This window comes from Centropristis striata, chromosome 10, assembly GCF_030273125.1.
Source record: "Centropristis striata isolate RG_2023a ecotype Rhode Island chromosome 10, C.striata_1.0, whole genome shotgun sequence".
NCBI classification, from domain to species: Eukaryota; Metazoa; Chordata; class Actinopteri; order Perciformes; family Serranidae; genus Centropristis; species Centropristis striata.
In genome coordinates this window covers 18629687-18646863 of record NC_081526.1, presented here as the reverse complement: position 1 = coordinate 18646863, position 17177 = coordinate 18629687, and the positions used below count along the sequence as shown (strand labels likewise).

The 17177-nt window shown below is 36.5% G+C and overlaps 1 protein-coding gene across 1 annotated transcript in view; it reads right to left on the bottom strand.

Moving 5' to 3' along the window:
- Nucleotides 1-17177, bottom strand: part of neb (nebulin) — a 75490-nt gene that overhangs the window by 7746 nt on the left and 50567 nt on the right. The window contains exons 108-129 of the mRNA XM_059342836.1: nt 15624-15725; nt 15391-15498; nt 15176-15280; nt 14968-15072; nt 14778-14882; nt 14509-14613; nt 13583-13693; nt 13367-13477; nt 13030-13131; nt 12311-12415; nt 11717-11806; nt 9346-9459; nt 9155-9259; nt 8029-8133; nt 7106-7210; nt 5698-5808; nt 4849-4959; nt 3016-3129; nt 2829-2933; nt 1833-1937; nt 1398-1502; nt 867-959 (exon numbers count right to left, since the gene is read on the bottom strand). Coding sequence (XP_059198819.1) covers nt 867-959; nt 1398-1502; nt 1833-1937; nt 2829-2933; nt 3016-3129; nt 4849-4959; nt 5698-5808; nt 7106-7210; nt 8029-8133; nt 9155-9259; nt 9346-9459; nt 11717-11806; nt 12311-12415; nt 13030-13131; nt 13367-13477; nt 13583-13693; nt 14509-14613; nt 14778-14882; nt 14968-15072; nt 15176-15280; nt 15391-15498; nt 15624-15725 — 2322 coding nt within the window. The remainder of the gene's footprint in view (nt 1-866; nt 960-1397; nt 1503-1832; nt 1938-2828; nt 2934-3015; nt 3130-4848; nt 4960-5697; nt 5809-7105; nt 7211-8028; nt 8134-9154; nt 9260-9345; nt 9460-11716; nt 11807-12310; nt 12416-13029; nt 13132-13366; nt 13478-13582; nt 13694-14508; nt 14614-14777; nt 14883-14967; nt 15073-15175; nt 15281-15390; nt 15499-15623; nt 15726-17177) is intronic.

Here is a 17177-nt window from a genome sequence, read left to right as displayed (position 1 = left end):
CTTTCAAAAGGGATTAAAATTAATTTAGTTCATTACTTCACGGTGTAAATGCAATGATTTATTATTATTTTTATCATCATGTTAAGCACCTTTGAGTATTTTTAAAAGTGTTATATACACCTTATCAATTCTTCTTCTTCTTCTTATTATTATTATTATTATTATTTTAGAAAGAAAATCCCACAGAGCCCTCAAAGTCCCAATAGACATTTTATTTTGTTTCCCCTGCATCATTGGGCAAAAAAATCATCATAATCTGTCAGAATATTGTGATTTAAAATGGTCTGAGAGAAAACTAGACTGCTGCACCCCCCACCCAATTTTTGCTCTGTTTTCGAGCTTCAGAAAATCTAGTCAATGACCGGAGATTTTAACCAATCAAAGATAATTTCAGAGAGAGGGCATTCTTATTAGCTGTTTTGCATGCACAACCCTTCAGATGATGAAACCCTGATTCAATGTGGGAATTCCTGCGCAGAAAAAGTTGCTATTCATTGACATTTAAAATGTCAATAAATGCATTAAAACACACAGGTCTGTCCACATATTTTGGACCTATAATATAACATATAATAAATATGTGGACCTATTTATATTTGGCCTATTAATATCCTCATGTTTCCACAATTTAACAAACAAATATCCAGGACCTTGGGGGCTCCATAAAATCATATAATTAGTAATAAATAAATAAACTAAAATAATAAGCATTAAGGAAATCTGTGTTGGATTGAAAATGGATATTTAAAGAGGTTACGTGTCAGTACAGGTCTGGTTATATTCCAGGTCACTAGATAAGGAGGGGATATGGTGGTGGGACGGGTTGAGGAGGAGATGAAGGCGGGCAGGGTCACTCTGTGGAGTACCGTGCTAATGTTCCGCTGGTTGCATTTAACTCTCTCCATCTCTGGGGTCACAGGCAAGGCTGTTCCTCCTCCCAAATCCTCTTTGTACTGAATCTTTGCATGAACGAGGAATGAAATCAGCAATCGGTTAGCCTTATTTCAATTCTTGGATAATGATGCTGAAGTACTATACTTGATTTATCTTGCATCCAACACACAACATCAGGAAACGAAACATCAACATTTAAAGGAACACAGTGTGTGGACACTCCAACAACAACACGGCACTGTGGACAAGAATCTAACAACACACAAGCTCTGCACTAACAAGTGTAAACTACAGAGCAAGTTGTCACGGGTTAGTTGCGTGAATTAAAAAGTTGCATATTCTACAAGGTTAAAAAAATATTTGGTCCAAAGAAATTAGGGCTGCATATCAGGGTTTGTTAAAAAAAGATAAAGTTATAAATAAATAAGGAAAAAAATAAGGAAAAATGTAAATAAAAATGTGTTATTAGAAAAGATCAAGAAATAATATTGTGGTGTAGATACCAAGCTGAAATTCTTTGTATTCTCTTTAACACGAAGCATTTCAGGAGTGTCCTTTACAGTAGACACTTTGCCCTTTATGTTTTTATGGTCAAGCTGGTAAAGATTCTACAGGGAGAAAAACAAGAGTGCAGTTAAAATGTTTCACAATGATAAAGAGGTCAAACAAAAAAAGAAAAGAAACAGAAAGACAGAAGAGAAACTGCTAAAACCTAAAAATTTGACACCATTTACAGCTGGATTCAAATAAATTAGAGAACATACATTCCAGTAACAGTACAAAAGTATAAAGTATTGAAGATAATACTTTAGAGCAGACATGGAGACGTACACAGAGCAATCAGACACCAGAAGAACCTCAGACTTCACACTGTAGGTCCTCAGACATGCTGCCACAGTAAGAACCAGCATCATTAATCAGAAACATTGATTACTTACAGTGCTGAAGTTCTTCTGGTTCTCACGGACTCTCTGCATCTCCGGAGTGTCCAGGACAGGCACATAGTGAGACATGGTCTTCTCAGCCTCCTCTTTGTACTTTTTCTGTTGGATGAAAACACAAACAGCAGGATTGTGATAAAAGATGAGACTAGGGTTGCACATCTCCCTGTGATAAACGATTCGATTCGCATCTAGATACACAGGTTACGATACGATTAAAAAACTATATACTTTTATTACAGACCGATTCGATTCGAATCGAATCGATTCGATTCGATTCGATTCGATTCTACTGTTAATATTTGTTGTAGATATTTTATCGTGTGTCACTCACAAGTTTTATATTTTATTTATCTTCTGATTCGCCATGGAGTTAAACATCTGTTTTATTGAGGGTCTGGACAACAAAAAGACCACAAACTTTCTACATTTATAATAATGTAAAGAAAAATTATTCTAGATGCCTTTTTTCCCTTTCATGATCTGTTATTTCCCCCATTTAGATTTATTATGTGTACTTTTAAAGTTAAAAAAAAAAACAGTAGAGAGTCTGAGTGTAGGGCCACCTCTAAAAGACCTCCGCATAGGATGCTCGGATGTATCCTCGCTTGTGGCTCCTCCAATATGCCTCCTCTATCCTCTCTCCTCTATCCTTCAAGCACAAATAAGAGCTTTGGGATGGTCGTTAAGATGGCGCACGCGAAATAGAGAAATAAAGCAAGGATAGAGGATAGAGGAGACATAAAATAAGGGACATAGGATGCATCCCAGGAATTCATGGCTGATTTGTATCGATTGAGGAGGCTGCTACCGACGCAGCTGTATCTCTCACTTGTCAAATATCCGGTTGCATCGGTTTATCGTTCACAACCCTACTACAGACATTAATGAACATTTTTCATGCGCTGCACAGTATTTCAGGAGTCCTCATTTAATAGTTTTGAGATGCCACAAGATGTACAACCCAACGGGGAGTTATACGTTTTTATCTACCTGGCTGATGATGTTCCTCATCTGCTGAGCATGGATGATGTCCGGGGTGTCGATGACGCTGGTGTAGCTGGCTCTGTCCATCTCAGCGGTGTGCTTGTACTTAGCCTAAGAAACAGAAAACGTCCATCAGTACAGAACTGTTCCCTTTTATATTTGTAACAATATGAGAACACAACATAATTCAGACCTGACTGAGGATGTCAGTAGCGTTTCTTGCCCTCATGAAGTCCGGGGTGTCTGTAGCCAAAGCTAACATTCCCTTGCCCTTGATCTCCTGCTCCAGCGCCTTCTTGTACTCTCTCTGTAAAGTTACAGGTGTGTAAAAGTTACATAAAAGCCCTGTACTTGCTAGAAGCAGACATGACAAGATGATTCTACAAATAACAGGATTTCTACTCTTTTATATTGGGTGGGGCTGCAAAACCAAAACGCCTAGAGGAGTGGTGAATAAAGGAGAGTTAGAAGAAATTAGGATGGTTTTTAATAAAGGTCAATTGGGCAGCAGATTGTCTGTGAAGATCCACTCAAAACTGAAATATAAAACATCAGTGGTTTAGAACAGTGTGTTAAAGCATAGACATTTTCAACAAATCAATGTTTTCTATTAATTTTCTCATTTTTAGCTGCTGCTTCACAGTGCTGCAGCTTTTATCAACTCCAAAAATCAACCTCAAAAGCATCCAGAGCATTTTCTGATTAAAAAAAAAGAGAGAGAAAGAACTCAAAGTCAAAGTACAGCTTTGAAGTTGCATTTACAACAAAAGTAAGCATTTTTTTAAATGATTTCCACCGACAAGGTTGTTTTTTCTTGGTCGATCAGTCAGTTGATCTTTCCATGAAATGTCCTTACTCTCTAGCAGTTTTCACCCTAAAGGGGCTAATATTTTGCATGGAAGTCAAGTGTATGTGTGTGTGTGTAAAGGTGTGTGTTTGTTTTCATCCCAACTGGCTAGAAGAAGGGAGCGTGTTAATAGGAGTGGCCTGTTACAAAAAGGTGCATAACTTCCAAATGGATTCACATACTTGCACAAGATTTTGTAGTAAAGTTGGTTCCACAAGTAAAAGATAACGGATTAACTGTTCAGCTACCAGAGCTAAACTTATGCAGGAGGTATTTTTGCACTCAGCAGAAATGTAATGTTTAAATGGTCCATTACACCCATCTCCCCACACTTTATCCACACCTTGTTATAACTCATAAACAGTTTTTTCATACAGCCTTGCAAGAGAGAGATCATTGGACCCAGCAGAGAGTAGTTTTCAGCTGTGTCAAGCAGCTCAGTAGTTTGGTTTTCGGTCCATAAAAAGTTCTCCGCCCTTTGATGGCCAAGGTTTTAGTCCAATGAGGCTGATATTGGGCATTGAGGTCAAATGTGTATCTATTGAACATGTGTTTTACTTGTTTGCTTGTCAGTAGGATTACAGGAAAATCTACTGGAGCGATGGTAATGATACCTGGTAAAAAAGGTGCAACGTGGGTCAAGGAAAACTCATTACAATATTGAGCAGATCAGACCTTTGTTAACATTGTGAGATCTTTGCTCTTTGGGATGCCCTTTTTGTTCCTATTGTATTGCAGTTGGGGTGTGTCTTTTGTTTACATGTGTTTTAATATAAATACTTGAATTCTAAAGTCAATGAATATAATCCTAAAAAAACACTATTGCATATTTACCTATAAAAAATAAAACCAAATATGCTTTGAGTAAATTTAAGGATGACTTTTGGAATATTTATCTGATATAAAAGAGTATAAGAGAAAATTGTGGGACCATAAAATTGAGTGAAGGTCAAGAACATTTTATAGAAATAAAAGAAAGGAGAGTGCTGGAAGATTAGTGATGTCATGAAGCAAGGATAAAAGTAAGAGTCAAACCCAGCAGTCGCCCTTTTAGTGTGATGATGAAGCTTAGTTAAGGGGACAGGATGCAGCAGATGATGCATCAGGAGAGGGATTGTGGGAAGGCACTCGTTTGAGAGCGTGATGCTGTTTTTTGCATCACCTCTCAGTCAGCCGTACCTCACACAGGATATGAGTTGCATTCCTTGCTCTCAAAAGCTCCGGAGTTTCCTCCAGTACAGTTAGCCCTTTACCCTTCACTCCCTCCTCTAGATCCCTCCTGTACTCTTTCTACAGGACGGAAGAAGAACAGAGAGACTGCAAGAAGGGCACACAGGCAGGCCAGGCCAAGACATACAGACAGACAGTACGGCAAGCACTCTGTGTGCTCGGCCTTTTAGCTCAAAGTCACCAAACATCTCAAAAAAAGACAATGAAACTGAAGCAGAGACAGAGTTTAGGTCTATTATATCATTATAAAATAGTGAATATTATTACAGTCAGTCATATTTGCACAGAGAGAGTGAAGACATTGGTGACTTTGGCAAGAATCCTGATAAAAGACAATGTGAACCACATTTTATCAGATAGAACATGAAAACAAAAACACCAAAATTAAACAAAACACAACAATTCAAGTAAGTATTTCACCTTATTGACGAACGTTATTGCATTCATGCATGCAGACTTTTTGACCTAAAGCTATTAGTAGTCTCTTCATTGTAAAAGTCCAAGATGTCAACAGACACAAATATAAAAACAAACAAACAAACAACACTAAACTACGCTATAGATAGAGACATGGATATATGCTTTATTAAGAGTTTAGGGTTGTGTTGTGAATCATGCAAACAAACCAACTTCATTGGTGGACCCACAAGAAGTGAAGAAAGAAGGAAGCACTCGTGGGATTAAAACAATTTAAAAATGGAAGAGGGAACGTGGTGTTGATATCGTCTTAGTAAGATTACAAAGGATGGGTAAGATAAACATGGGAAGGTCGTCAGGGATGAATTGTCCTTTAGTTACCTCACTGACTATTTTGGTGGCGTGTCTGACATGTAACATGGCAGGGGTGACCTCCAAGCCTGAGAGGTTCTTGCCCCTCATGTGCTCCTCAAAGTCCTTCTTATAGTCTTTCTATTGGCCGCAAAGACAAGACAAGACAAGGGGACAACAGAGCTCAAATAACCACATGCAAGCAGTGCTGGTTCACAATGCAGTTACCTCAACCTGCAGGGTTTGCACCATTCTCCTTATAATGACTGACTGAAGTCTTTAAATGTAAGTACTTGTGCATGAGTGTTGCAAGTGGTGGAAGAAGTATACAGATCCCTTACTTAAGTAAAATTACAAATACCACACTGCGAAATTACTCCACTATAAGTAAAAGCCCTGTATTCAAAACTTACTAAAGTAAAAGTACAAAAGTATCAGCATCAAAATGTACTTAAAGTATCAAAAGTAAAAGTACTCATTATGCAGAAAGGACCCAAATATATTATTGTATTATTATTATTGATGCATTTATGTAAACAGCATTTACATTTTCTCAAGGTAGGGCTCATTTGAACTTCCAAATATACTGTTATGAGGTTTAATTTTTTAAAACAAATGTCTCATAACTTTAAATTTACCATGTTTTATGTTGAATCTTGACCTGAAAAGTAACTAAAGCTAAATGTAGTGGAGTAAAAAGTACAATATTTGCCTCTAAAATGACCGGAGTAGAAATATAGTTACATAAGTTACATAAGATAGAAATAAATGGTACCACTGGTATGAGTGAGGTGGAGGTGTTTATTGTAAGAAAAGTAACTCTAATGTTTGACATCTGGAGTTTAACACCTGAATAACAATATCAAAATAAATGTATTAACATATTTTAATCAAACACTTAAAAAATCTAAAATGAAGGGTTCATAGAAATGTTTACAGACTGAGACAAACACATACTTTACCTTTGCCATTCCTGTATCGAAGGAGTAAGATTAAGCAGTCTGAACTTAAACACAGCATTAGGAAACAACAAGACGTTGCATGAGTTTAATCTCTTACACTGCCTTTATATAGCTAGTTCAGAATAAAAAAAATAGCAAAGGACAAAAGATATTATGATCTGAATTGTCAAAAATGAAAGACATCAAGACGATATTGTAACTACCAAGCACAGAAACACAAACTTAAAGCTTAATGAACTGGCATTAAAGGCAGTGTAAAAGGGTTTTCCCAAACTTCAGAAACATTCTGTAAGTCTAATATAAACAATAGCTGGACATCCAACAAGCTGAAGCATATCAATATAAACCATTACAGTACATGTTAACGTACGGCAGGCACTGAGGAGTCTTCAGGCTGAGAGAGAGGCTTACAATAAAAAGTGTATTTTTTAATTTGCAGCTGTTTTAATCACACAGGAGACAGACAGGGTGTTTACCTGGCTCTGCATGTGCTGGGCCTCCTTCGCAGTCACATATGTGGGTGTCTCAAAGTCCAGCATGGCCTTGCCCTTCTCCTTCTCATACTTCTCCTTGTATTTCACCTGGACAGCACAAATGTCACGTCAACAGAAAAAAAAAAAAAAAAAAGCCAAGTGTTGTCCTTTAAAGAAAACATATTTTAAATAAAATGATTAGTTGAAAAAACAGCCTGTAATCAGGATTTTTTTTGTTTGATGGAGAAATAATCTTAGTTTAGTAAAACATTTTGTGACACATTTGAAATCCTAGAAAATGTATATGTGCGTATCTATATTTAAATGTGTATATATATATATTTTAATTTTCTTCTCTTCTCATTGATTTTAATTTAATTAAATTGTAATAATTAATTTTCTAATCGTTTTACGATTATTAATATTATTGTTCTTTTTTTAATTATTTAAAAAAAAATTCTATCTGGAGTTGTGTACTGTTTAGATTGTTGTTTGTTTATTGAATACATGACGAAAAATATGTAAATCACATGTAAATCACAAAACACTTTTTTAAATGAAACTGATCAATATAAGACAACACAAGGAATTTTTTTTTGTACAGTTCTTCCTGCTTTTAAAATAGTATTTTTCAGTGTATGTTTGCCATTATGGATTAATACATTAGTGAGTCTTTAACAATTCAATATGAAAATAGTTGCTTTTAAAACAAACTGAAAAAAATGACATTGATTGTCAGGGCTGACCCATAAAACCCTCTTTTTTTCCAGGATTTAAGATTAAATTAAGATTAATCTTAAATCATTAACAAATAATGCAAAACCTCCCTCCTGTATGTGCAGAGAAGATTTCACAAACATGTCTGTTTGTCTGTTTGAACAGCTTAAACTCACAGTCACAGATTTTATTGAGCCTGTATCACTTACGTTGCTCTGAAGTTCAGAAGCCTCCTTGTGATGGAGCTGTTCTGGTGTGTCAGCGATCATGTGGTAGTGACCCTTACTCTCCTCAAATTTCTTCTTGTAGCAGTACTATGGGGAATTCCCAGTCAAGTAAGACAGCTCAGTACAGCGAAGAAGAAAAAGAGCGTCTGTCTGGAGTTTACTCCCGTCCATATCGTACAAAAAAAGTCTCAGATTTTATAACAGATACAGAAAAAGTAACATTACAACTGTGAACTACTGAAGCCCATTTTTACCAATTTGATTAAAAAAAATAAAAGACTTTGTCAGTCATTATAATCAGAAACCTTCTTCTTATCTCATAGTCATGAGTTAGTATCTCAAATTAATGACTGATAAATGATTGAGATACTAGGTATCCCCCCCCCCCCAAGATACTTAGTCATTATTTCAAGCAAGTTTTAATATACGATGTAATTATTTGAGCTACTAAAACATTATGTCAAGATATTAAGTCATTATTTTGTGAAACTAAGTCATTATTTCAGGGTGATAAGTCTTTTTGTTTTTTACACACACACACACACACACACACACACACACACACACACACATTCATTTAGATATTCAGTCATTATTCAAAGATAATAAATAAGTCATTTTTTGTTTTCATCCTACTGGTAATGGGCTTCCATAGAAAACAGCTCTTAGCAATGTCAAAAATATGACACACTAAGAAAAATAATAAATGAAAATGAAGTAATGATGATTAAAAATTATATGAGAAATTATCTCGAGTCAATGAAGAAGTGGGGAGTTTTAGCGATTATTAATGACTAGTTTTACTAGTCATATATTAATAATAAACTAGTCAAACTACAGGAGGAAGAAAAAAAAATGAATGTTGAGGTTATAGAAGGTGAAAATATGGGAAGGTCAAAGGTGAAAAGGTTGAGGGTGAGAAGGGTAAGGGTCACTTCCAGATGAGGTCACAGTGTAATGGATGATAGTGTATGAATCCATGATGGTGAATAATGTGGGTTGATGAATACAGACACATTTCAGTGAAACTAAATTAAAGTCCTAGCAGCTTCCTGGGCGGGAGTGTGAGAGGTGAGAGGTGAGAGGGTTAAGGGCTGATATTTCTTACTTGGCTGGACAGTTTGCTGGTGCTCAGGTTGTGCTGCATGGACAGAGACTCCGCCATGTCGGTCACAGGCTTGTGGATCTTCTTCAGGTCACCCTTGTACTTCACCTGCACATGGAGTTGGCAGACGTGATGTTAGATTGGGACTGTGTTTGTTTCCAAAATTAATTATCTGGAATGATTTTATCACTTACCTCACTAGCCAACACATTGGCATCCTTCAAAGTCTTGTAAATCTTACTGTCCTTCAGGTCATATTGTGGCTTCTTTCCTTTCATTTCCTTGTCAAATTTCTCCTTGTATTTCAACTGTTGGGGTCGATATATATGTGAGAGTTATCGTGAGTGGTGACAAAAAGCAGTGGAAGATTTACAGATGCCAGCCCACTGGAAACACTTAAAGGACAACATAATGCATTTTATAGTGTATAAAAAGGGATAAAGAAGTCTGATTCCTAATGGATAATTGTGTGTAAATGCTTGTGTACTGTATGCTATGGAGCCAATTTTTACCAGTAAAACTGAAAAAAAAGATTAAAAAATTGTGTTTTTTGGCCTTCCTGTAAGTCACTATTTCAAAAAAGTTTATCATTTCATTAATTTACAGGTCTTTTTGGTTTTTTTTAATTCCATTGGTACTGGGTTTACATAGAAAACAGCTCTTAGTATTGTCAAAAAATTAACTTAACTTTGCAAATAATGAGAAACCTTCTCAAAAGATACAAAGTTTTCATTTTATTTTTTCTTTTACTGAGGTAAATGGACTTCCATAGTTTGCTTCTCAATATTCACATTCAAAATTAAGTTTGCATCCCTTGTTATACAATAACTGAAGTCAAACTGTGTATCCTGTAAAGGTGATTTTCTCATGCATCGGTTTATTTCCCCGTTTCATTCAGCAATCATTGTGCTAATTAGTCTCAGAGGGCAGAAAGGTCTCTGTGGGTGTGTTCACATCTGCAGTTCGGTTCCAGGCTTGAGAAGAAAATCCTATTTTTCCTATTTCATTCTTATTTTTCGTTTTTTAAATAGGTCTGTTTTTGTTCTTCTCACTGAAACCAAACAGGTCAGCTGGGGAGACACCCTGTTTTTGTTCAGACCGAGTGTCTTGTATCACAATGAATCTAGTTTGTGCTAGGATTCAGACAAGGTGGACTGCCGTTCATACTTGACATCACAAAGCATCTTAGATGAGTCTCAAGTAATCCAGTTTTACATGATCGACACAAACACAACATAAACTTCATATATATCAGAGTATATATGAAAGAGGTAGGAAGGTATGCTTGTGTTCTTGACTCAGAGGGAGCATGTTTCTGTCAATCCACGGATCATTCAGCTTCAGAGAGAAGTGAGACAAACAAGTGTTTCAGAAAAAAAACATGTGTAAATCCAGCAGTATTAATGAATTAATCTGCACTTTCTAAACTACTGGATAAACACATGTTCTATACAGTAACTCAATGCAAGTTTGTTCATTAAAAAACAGATTGTCTGAGTGACTCAGAAAAAAATTCTGAAAATGTTGAATAAAGTATGTATGACATACAGTTTTGGCACAAGTGCATGCAGTAATGCAACGTTTGTCTATGTCGGGAACATTTCTACAGTATGTTCCCAGGGTTTTATGTTCCACAGCTTAATATGCTCCAAATGTAACACATACATGAATTATTTTATATAGTTTTATAATCTCAGCAAAGTTTTTCCCAAAATTCAAATGTTCAATGGGTTTTTCTTTGGGTCAAGATGTTGAAATGACCTAATGACAGTATATAGCCTATTGGTGATACTCTTTCATATGCCCTAAAATGTTGTGGGCAAGACAGTTTTCTGGACTTTTAACCCTTTTTTTCGTTTGCAATTTGAACTGCAAACATAGCCCTTACCAACTACTTACAATGTTAGTTAGTTAGACTATATATCTGCTACTGCAGGTACATTTATACTTGTCTATTCAGTTCATGACATTTGTGTTTATTTTGTGTAATTGGAGTCCTGTTGTCTGACACTTGTTCTCAGCCTGCATTAACAAAGCAGCTGCTTTGGTTCAACATCCTAGTTTAGTGTTAGCATGAGCCTCATCAGTAGGACTTCCTTGGTGAGTAGAATAATGCACGATGCAACTTTTTTTCTTCCTCTAAGGACATGGAGGTACGTTTTACAGTTTACAGTTATTAATCTCATTAAAAAATGTGATGCTCCACCTAGTGGCACAGCTGCACACTACAGAAACATTTTCTGTCAGTTGCACCACACGCTCCTTGTCTTCTGCATAAATCATTAATTATTGATTCATAACTGACATCCCTAGTCAGTTTATATGAGGAGATACACATGCCCTGGGAACATCTGACCGTGGGAACATACTAATGATCCCGTCTATGCCTAGCAATGAGCCACAGCTTATCGGGGAAACAGAAGAGCAGAGGGGGCACTGTGAACTGCAAAAAGACAGGTACCCCGCAGCAAAGTCAGTCAACAGATTGATGAGAAGTGAATAGAAAGACACAGGGGACAGACGGATAATAGCAGCCCTTCGGTTTCAGTGCGTTAATCTCCTTACATCACTAGTCACGGCACTCATTTTCTTAATGTGGCGCATCTGGGGGGTATCGTAGGAAGCAGCTCCATGGAGGGAGGGCTTGGCGCCCACCTGCAAAGCGCAGTGAGATGGAGGGATGGGAACACACACAGAGCAGGACATTATGGAAAGGGTAAAGAAGATGAGGAATCTGAAGAGTACAGTAAAATAAGAATGGAGGAAGAGGAGCAGTGTAGGAGGACAGGTTTAAGGATGGAGACATGAACAATGAAATGAGCAGTTAAACATGTAAATGTACTTTCATGGAGACAGATTCAGATGTGGATTAAAATGCAGGAGGGCAAAGAAAGCGCTGTGGGATGGGAGAGCTGCTAGTTTTATCGTTAGGTCTACAGGACTGCTGCTAAGCATCTACCACAGCAACACTAGTCTGCAAATATTAGCTGATGGAAGCTGATCTGACAATGAAACCCAGAGAGAAAGAGCAATATGGCTTCCGCTGGCTGATTCCCGCCATCTTGTTTCATAAATAAGGGAGATGAAAACTTCAGGGGACCAGAAAGAAACCAGCATGACATGAAATTGACTGGCCCAGGTGGATTTGGTTTGGTGTACCTGGCTTGTCAGCTTTGACACTTCAGTGGCCAGAGCAATGTCTGGACGGTGGAGCAGAGAGCCTCCACGGCTCGCCTCCTCACGGGCCTTCTCACGGTAGCCGACCTGACAGAGACGAGAGCAAACAAGAATCAGTGGACAAATGTACAAACTACAGTGGTGGTCTTGACTGTCTTATCTTTGTTGCTGTGTTGTTTATGTACTGTATGAGGTCACTTCTGAGCCAAACAGTGTTCATAATATCACTTGTATTTTTCAAAGGTTTGGCTTCGTAGGTGGTGGACTTTGAATGTGTGTTTAATATTTCACTCATTCTTGAGAAGTAATTTATACTACCAAAACTCCATTGCTACTTATCAGCACAATAATTCTATTTCTTTTGGGTGATCATTTATTTTTAGAGGATTTATAGAAATTGTGACCCAGAATTTTTTCAAACAAAATTTTATCATATAAATAAAAGAGTTAACTATATCCTAGACACCCCTGTCTCACTGCTCATGAAGCACAGTTAAGCTTTATCATGTTTGATTAATTACATTATATTTTACCAGCATAATTGAAGATTTAAAAAAAGTGTCTCAATTCTCAAGCATGCAAACATCAAGTGTGAGTCTACATTTATTCAAAGGCAACTTCATATTCTACATATTTCTGCCTCTCGTAACGGTTTTACTCTCTAAATAGCAGATTTTATGCATATTATACTTGTTGATTACCTCACTGATAAGTTTGGCAGCCTGGGTTGCCTTCATTATGTCAGGACGGTCCACTACAGAGGTGTAGTGCAGGTTGGCTTTGGCGTCTTTCTTGTAGGCAATCTGTGGGAACACAGAATTTCATGTCAAGTCAACCTCATTAATATAGCCCAATATCACTATTTACAAAAAACTTAAAAAGGACAAAATATGGAAGAAAAAACAGAAAAATCCTGGGAATACAATACAAACAATTGATAAATATAATATCCAACTATCAGCATGGATACTGTTAGCTGTAAATATATAGTGTAAATCATTAAATTAATATTTTAGCTAAACTGTGGCGATGACTCACGTTGCTCTGGCTCTTGGCCACTCCCATGGCGTGCTTCACATCAGGTGGAACAATCATGTTGTTGTAAATGGACTTGCCCTTTTCCTTCTCAAACTTAGCTTTGTACAATTTCTGGAAAAAGAGATAAAGAAATGTCAAGGCCAGCTACACAGAAACAGTCCAGGATTTATGCAGTGGTTGGGTCCATTTTGTGTAATAAATGCGAGACGGTTTTACCCCGCTGACAAGCTTGTTGATCTGCTTGCTGTGGGCGGTGTCACGAGTCTCAGACAGGGTGGTGAATGAGCCGGACTGCATGTCCTTCTTACTGGCCTCCTTGTATTTGCTCTGAGAATGAGAATTAAAAATATTATAACACATGTATTGTTCAATGCATAAATGCAGCTGTATAGTGTTATATATCTTAATCTTAACCCTTTTATGTGGCATCCCTTTAAAAAATGTCTTTGTGCAAAAATTTAAGCATTAAAAAAACTGCCATAAATTAAATATGAATATTGTTGTTCTACATTTCAATCTTTTAGATCAACTTCAGTCCAGATCATCACTACCAAATATTCAATCATTTTTAGAAATGTTAACCTTTCACTGCCAGTTTGCTTAGACACTGTTATTATGAGAAAACCCCCACAAAAAACGGAATTAATTAGTGTATATTAAATGCTAGGGGTATTATTTCATAATAACGGATATTATAATGAATAGCAATTGATTTGGATGCATTTTACATTTTTTATTTTATTTATTGAAATTTGTTAGTTAATTGTATTTGTGCAGAGATTAAACAAGCCCCACTTGTTACCTTAGAGGACAAATAAGCCAGGGCTCCAGATAAAAAGCCTGATATACTAGAATGCATTTATGCTTTAATGGCTCTTGGATCAATAAATGTAATTTTAATGGGTTACAGTAGGGACATATATGTCCTTAAGGGTCTAAGTGTGATGTTAAACTTAAAAAAATGAAAAATTCCATGATAAAAAAAACACTTATACCCTTGATAAAATGTATGCCATATGCATTAACGCAGCCAAAAAGATTAAAAAATAATAATAATAATAAAAAATGCAAAAATGATCCTTGTGATGCACAGGGGTTAACCTGTACAAATAAAGGTTGACTTTTTACAGGATAAAACTCACCTCTGATGCCAGAACGCGCACAGCCTTGGCATGCAGGATTTGAGGAGTGTCCATGACGGGCACGTAGTGGCCCTTCTCCTTCTCATACTTCTGCTTGTACTTCACCTGAAGAGCAGCAACAAATAAAGTATTAGTTAACAACAAGTTAAACATTTATTTCTGAAGTAGCATTGTCCCTTGAGATCTGGAGCTGAGTCCTCTCTGCCTTTTAGTAATTTAATTTAATCATAGAGAAGGTAAAAAAGAAAAAAAAAAAGAAAAATACTTACAATGCTGGCCATTTCGTTGTTCTTCATAGCCAGGAGGGTCAACTTGTCGTCAACGACAGGAATCACACAGCCCTTCATTGACTCTTTGTCATACTTGTACTCAACCTGTAGGTAAGACAATGGGAGCAAGATTAGAGTGAAAATGTTTGTTAAAATGAAAAAAAAATATAAAGAAGAAACAAAAACTCACATCACTCTGTTGCAGGGAGTTCTTGGCAGCATTGAGGAAGTCAGGCCTCTCTGATGTCCAGATCCACTTGTTCTTGGTGGCTTCATACTTCTTCTTGTAGTCAAGCTAAAAGCGGAGGAAACAAATCAAAAATTGGATTAATACTTATTAGGTATTTTGAGGTCAACTTTAATCAGTAAGTGACATTTCTCTTACTAAAGACACTTACATTGCTGATGTTCTTGTAGGCCTCCTTGGCAGCACGGATCTCATGAGCCTCAGGGTCCATGTTGATCTGGGCTTTGCTCTTCTCATACACTTCTCTGTACTTCAGCTGCAAGATGCATGAAAATCACAACATCAGAAACAACAATGCATTCCATGTTTTTTTCTTCTAATGCCTCTGTAGAAGAAGAGTGCAGCCATTCTTTGAGTGGGACTTACATTGCTGGTGATATCTTTGACCCTCTTCATGTGCTGCTGATGGGGAGTGTCATAAGGCAGGGTGTATCCCTTAGCCTTGGTCTTGTTGTATTCCATCTTGTAGATAATCTAAGGAATAATAATTATCACAGTCAGGAATGATTTAAAAGACACAAAATATAAAGAAATCTTTCAGCACGTATTTGAATGTTAAAAACTTTTCATCCACTGGATAAAAAGAATACAATACTCACATCACCGATTTTCTTGCTGCGTTTGTGAGCCTCATACTCAGGAGTCTCCAGAACGGAGGTGAACTTGTCCTTGGCACGTTCATACTGCTCCCTGTACCTCCACTGATGGAGGAGGTGTAACAAAAGAAAGTTAATACCACTCATAATCAGTTTGACTATTTGCTTTTGTAATTGTGTATTCTGAACTTGTCTTACTTAAAGTTTTGCAGCTAAAGTAAACACAAAAACTATCCAAGAAAAGGGGGGAATGAACTCTTGAAAAGAGACATTGATTTTTTTTTAGAAAAATTGAGACTGTGATGGAAAAGAGTCACATTTCAGCATCAAATGATATTCTCCTTGAGCCAATTCAGATGACGATCATTTGCCTTTAAATTAATGAATGCATGAAGTATCTTCATTTAGAACAACTTCAAACACAAAACAAACAGATGAAAGCAAATAGGCCTTACAATTAAGTTCAATGATGTAATGAGCATAATAAATAACAAAAATAAGTAAAATCTGTATGAAACCTTCTCCAGGCACTTAAACCTAAATAGTTCATGTTCGTAAAGGAGTAGGAACAAGTTAACACTTATTCATTCCTACCCCTTTTTAAGAAACATATATATGTATATATAAATATATATGTAGTCTATACAATATAGCAACTATCCCAGTTTTCTTTACAACCCATTACCAGAAATTACTTTCTGATTATAAAGCGAAGCTGTAAAAACAGTTATATTCTTAAATCATTTACTGTTTTTCTTGGATAGTTTTCTTAAAGTTGACTAACATTTATTACATGACTTAAAATAATACAGAATGAGTGAAGTGATGCATGAGTTTCTGAAAACATGCTTTATGAAACATGCAGAAGCAAAGATGGAGTTAGTTTCCAGTTGAAAATGAAGACAAGGGGGTTTGTTACCACGGTTCAGTCATGAACGTCAGCAGTGCCCAGGTAGCTAATAGCATCTTATGCTATTTCTCACTGAATCTGAGTGGCTTCGATAAATATGAGATTTACTCAAGAGAAAATGGTGTAAAGTTACTCAAAAATGTCTGAATTTGGCGTTTTAGTAGAGTAAGAAAAACTTATAGGAAGAAAAATGTATAAAACATATACACATAGGCTTCTAAACATTAATTCTGTGAACTTTACTCCAGCAGAGTATAAGAAAAATGCCTTTTACAATGAGTAATTCTGTTTACGCCAAATTCCTATCCTACCTATGTTATTTAACCTCAAAAATAGTACAACCCTGATTCCAAAAAAGTTGTTTAAATGAAATCAGAATGCACCATTTTCACTATATATTTACAAAAGGGAAAAGTTTCCCAGTTTGAGCATTAATATCTTGTCTTTGTACATCTGGTCTCTGCAAAAACTTCAGTCTAAAAATGCTGCACATTTCTGAATTGCTTCTTCTAGATATGTCTGCTGGTGCACAAATACAGCACCGCATTTTAAGATGAGTGAAAGGTTTGGTAATCAATGAGATATGAAGAAAATTGAACGGGTGAAGGAGGGATTAGAGCATGAACGAGGAGTTAAAGTGGTGCAAA